General features: G+C 40.1%; 1 protein-coding gene across 3 annotated transcripts in view; it reads right to left on the bottom strand.

Annotated features, from left to right (window-relative positions):
• The window catches only part of LOC101848236, a gene marked incomplete in the record, with an annotated part of 74,026 nt that overhangs the window by 63,931 nt on the left and 5,147 nt on the right, over positions 1–4,948 (bottom strand). For all 3 annotated transcript variants that reach the window (XM_035972106.1, XM_035972105.1, XM_013087363.2), the window contains 4 exon segments: positions 517–721; positions 1,860–1,990; positions 3,744–4,046; positions 4,786–4,857. In XM_035972106.1, coding sequence (XP_035827999.1) covers positions 517–721; positions 1,860–1,990; positions 3,744–4,046; positions 4,786–4,857 — 711 coding nt within the window.

The following is a 4,948-nucleotide window of genomic DNA, read 5'->3' as shown; positions in this document are numbered from 1 at the left end:
AGTAGTTTATTATCAATATTAAAAGAAAATTGGAGCTGAAATGATTTAAGTAATGCCACAAACACTCAAATACACTTTCATGAGGAGTCTATGGGAAACATGAGGAGAGTCGCACAATGGAGGTCGTGGGGATATCAGTTTTAAAAGGTTGCTTGATCAAAACTTCCGTTCTGTTGGACTGTTGGTTCCATAATTTCTTTTGTTTTTTCCCCTTTAAACTAATATAAATAATAAACCAATAGTCAGAAATGAATGAAATTATGATTTTTCAAAATTTGAAAATTAATGTCTTCACAATGTCCATTTTTTTTTACTACATCTATTTTACCTTTGGACTCCTCATACATGAAAATATACTCACGTACCAACACATACACACTGGCAGAGGTACATACAGGCACGCAAACACAGACACACATCAACGCACCCACACACGCACACTCACACGCACACACACATACACACACACACACACACACACACTCACACACACACACAATCAATGGTTTGACTTACAAAAAGTGACGTCAGGAGATACCGCCCTGTTTACTCCGTAATTCTCTCCACTCCCATCAAACTGTGGGTACATGTTGACTGACAGGCTGTGAGTTCCTGCCCCCAGCTCTGAGGCCTGGATTGTGAACGTGCACGAAGGTCCAGAAACACTCCCAGTTGTATCTGTGCCATAACTGGGGGGCACGGACGTCTGGACACGGGATCCCTAGAGCAGAAAGTAATACAACGCTGGTCAGAAACATCTTTTAAAAACCTAGGTGTGTCTTGAACTAGGTGCCCCTGAAACAGACGACAGATAGTAATTGAGAATGGATCAATAGCATGGTGCATACCAGTTCTCTGACTGCCTTTTGTGGTTTCAGTAACTGCATTTGTTTGTGGTGTATATTTTCACACTACCGGGGCACTGCTGAGTTAGTAAAAGAATTATTTCAGTTAGCTCATGCTGTCTTTGAGAAGACAATAAAGTTCGTTGTTGGGCCGCTGAGGCCAACTTCAGTCTGTGTGAAACGGAAGTGGGGCAAGGTTTTTCTGGACATAGTTTTTGGAAATACATGTCTATCGTTTACGGCATATACAGGACACATACAATGCTAGTATGGGAAAAAATGTCCCTTTAAGATTATATTATATACATGTATTGCTACATGCGCACGATTGTGGTATAGAGCCAGAGCTCAGTTATGGTATTGTCAGCTAGTATTGTTAGAATTCCGTAACCTATTGTCTTGCGTTTTCCTCCTATCTTGTCTCACGTACCTGATCAAGGTATTAAAAAACGTGAGAGAAGCGTTCCCAAACATGTCTCTCTGTCCTGACCCCACATGGCCTACGTGAATAATATGATAACCAAATACCCAGAATGTGTTTGTTTGTCTGTCTGTCCTGTATTTCACTCCACCCCCCACCCTTCTCTCTCTCTCTCTCTCTCTCTCTCTCTCTCTCTCTCTCTCTCTCTCTCTCTCTCTCTCTCTCTCCCTCTCCCTCTCTCTCTTTCTCTGTTTCCCTCTCTCTCTGTCTCTCTCTCTCTCACTCTCCCCCCCCTCTCTCTCTCTCTCTCTCTCTCTCTCTCTCTCTCTCGCCCCCCCTCTCTCTCTCTCTCTTTTCATCTCTCTTATAGGTATATTTAACGCGACTTCCACAAAATACAATGTTCTAGTATAGTTGTATTTTTGTTTAGACGAACGCAGAGTGTCTCTGTCCTTAAACAGAATTCCTTTTAACTTGGAGTTATACGTGTTCTCCTACAGTTATGGGTTCTCCCGCTTCTTACACAGAATTTAGTAGGTTCCAGATCAAAACAAAGTCAATCTGAACAAAGTAGCAAAGTTCCACACACTTACACCATCAGTCTGTCTGTACAGCACACATCGGGGGTCTTGAGGAAAGATGTCACTGGACACACACGTCACAGACACTGTGTTGTCGTTGTTTGTAATCTCTGGGCTTCTGCACGTGAGGTCTGTCGGTTTTGCTATTGGACAAAAGAAATATAGCTTCTATTAACAAAATAACCTTTTACAGCATAGTGATAAGAAGACTAATTAAAGAATCGCATGCAGCTAAAACAACCTTTGTCACTCTCCCGTAATGATAGGAGCTCACCCAGACATTATCCTCAGAGACTACGTTGACAGTTAGGTGTTCAAAAATCTTCTTCAGAAAAATAATCTAGATCTATATTTGAGAGGCAAAGGTCTGAACAGGAATCCAGTGCACATTATGGACCCAACTGGAAGACGGACACTACGTACGCTATTGCTTTACTTTCACACATTCACCAAGAAGAGATGGAGAAAACGAAAGGTTTTGTAAATGCCTCGTAGAAGACAGGCCGTAAATGTCTAGTTCGGAACTCCCTTCTTAAAGTAAATAGAAGTCGTATTTCCACATGACGTCATAGCTACCGCCATAATGGCCCCCACAGAGAGTGAAGGCCCCGATGTGCGTGGTTGTTCATGTCAGTTCCTAAACGAGAAATAGGATTTTGAAATAAAGGGGTAAAAAATTCGTGGCGTAACGTAATATCAAATATTTCCTCAACCATCAAGTATAGACTCTCCAGCTTTTGTACAACGTCTTGTATCAATTTGTCTTAATAGACAATATGTTTATAAACAACTGTCAGCTGTATTCTACAAAATTCCTTAATAAATGCAAATTAAAAATCAAAGTGGGTGCTTTCTACAGATTTTTAAAGATTTACAAATGGGGCAATATCGCTTTTAAGAGCAAGTCGGTCCAATTTTTTAAAAACTAATATCCTCATTTTGATTATTGAACGAATGTTTTGAAAAACTTTGGTGCAAAAAAATGTTGGCGATAAAACCGATTTTTTGTAACAAGTTTTGCCACTTTAAAAAAGTGTCACGAGTGAGCTGTGATTTTACTAGGCTCACGTATATCTACATAACACACACAAACACACACATAGACACACACACACATACACACACACATATACACACTCACACACACAAACAAACACATACAAACACACACACACACACATATATATATATATATATATATATATATATATATATATATATATATGTATATATATATATATATGTATGTATGTATAAGTATGTATTATGTGTCACGATACATTGGAATCAGGCGCTCATCAATTTTTTGGCATATAGAGTTTTTGTTATCACCTTTAAGGGTATTCATTTGTCTTGCATTTGATGGAAAATTACTCATCTGTCTTTAAGAGAGGTCGATATATTTCAGATTAAAGGAGGTGGGGATCACCTGTTTTTAGAGGTAAAAGTAGAGCAAAACGGCCACTAACATTTGGTGACTACCAAAGCTTGAAAGTCCTTGAAAATTGTAAATTTACATTGTTTGTGCCTTTAATCAACGTTTTTCATTAAAGGCCACACATCCAATTGTTTTTCAATGAACAAGCAAGGTGTGGAGCCAAAAACCCCTCAACAAAATTTCGATAAAACTTACAAACCCATAGGAAAAATGCCGATATCTTCGATTTAATTATTTTGACGACCCCCTTTTTTGCCCCCCCCCCCCCCCCCACACACACATGCGCATGATTACATTCATAATAATATGGACAAACACATACATACATACACACACGCACACACGCGCTCACACAAACGAACACACACGCACACACATACACACATACACACACACACACACAAACACACACACACACACACACACACACACACAAACATACATCACACAATACTCACAATAGGTAACAAGGGTCCAACTGGCTATCACAGAAAACTGTGAGCAAGACAGAGACAAAAACCTTCTGTCAGCGTTCCATGTGAGTGTAGCCTGTGTCTGGTCTGTCGTCACGGTGAACAAGGAGGAAAACCCCGAGGACACAGTACAGTTGTAAGGTACTTGATTTGTCACACACGTTGCCACTGCTCTTTTTACTGCCGCCAGCTGCACTTCCCACGTCAAGGAAGCGCCCCCTGCACCAGTGTTGTACGCACATGTACGAGAGATGCTCGTCCCCTCCTCTGTAGGGCCCAAACCCTGACCTGATGATGTAAACAAATACCGGACATGTATATTGTATGCTTGTGAGCAACGTATAGTGGTCAAATAATAAGAGAAGATAGGAAACGTTTTACTAATCCACACATATAGTCGTAGTGTGAACACGTTCACAATTTCATACACATTCAAGGAATAGCATGCCATATCAAAGTCTTGTCATAAGTAAAAATAATAATATTACACGTCTTATCCGAAAGCCTGGGGACTGTAATATGGGATAAGATAGGGTGGTATGTGCTTTTTCTGGTAAATACTGCAGCCTGCTGGGGTTTTTGAATCATGGAAAGCCGGGTCTTCATGTACGATAGAATTTACATTAAAATAGTGCATTCCTCATGTCTTTACATTTTTATTTGTACGTTTTCTTTGAGCTCTCGAACTCCTCAGAGACTACAATGTTCCTGTTTAGAAAGTTTTATTCTGAAAAGGAGGAAATGGGCATTAAATAAAGATTCGACCCACAGATCGGGTAGTTATGTCAGATTCAAGATTCAAATTTCATGTTGCCTGTTGGAAGTCACATCTTAATTTTATCACCCGAATCCACCAAGTTTGAATAAGCCGTTCCAAACTAGAGAATTGCACAGAAATCTTCTCTTGTTTCCTCGTGGTCATCAACTTGAACCAAATTACAAAACAAAACGAACTAACCAATGTTATCAGATCAAGCAGTAGATGTTCGTGTTTTCCTAAACCAGCAGCTTTTACAAATTTACTCACCAGATGTCTGTCTCCGATACCTGGAAAATGATCTCCAGATTTGTTCTTCACATCGCGACGGTGTGGTCAGACCTGGCGGGACAGAGGGTTTATTGTATTGGAGGGTTCTGTCTTCGAGGATTCTTCTTCTTCTTTGTGTTCCCATGCTAGATTTCATGGGCAG

The sequence above is a fragment of the Aplysia californica genome, unplaced genomic scaffold (assembly GCF_000002075.1).
Source record: "Aplysia californica isolate F4 #8 unplaced genomic scaffold, AplCal3.0 scaffold00578, whole genome shotgun sequence".
Lineage (NCBI taxonomy): Eukaryota > Metazoa > Mollusca > Gastropoda > Aplysiida > Aplysiidae > Aplysia > Aplysia californica.
Note: the sequence above shows the minus strand (reverse complement) of the source record. Positions and strands in the feature narration are given on the sequence as shown.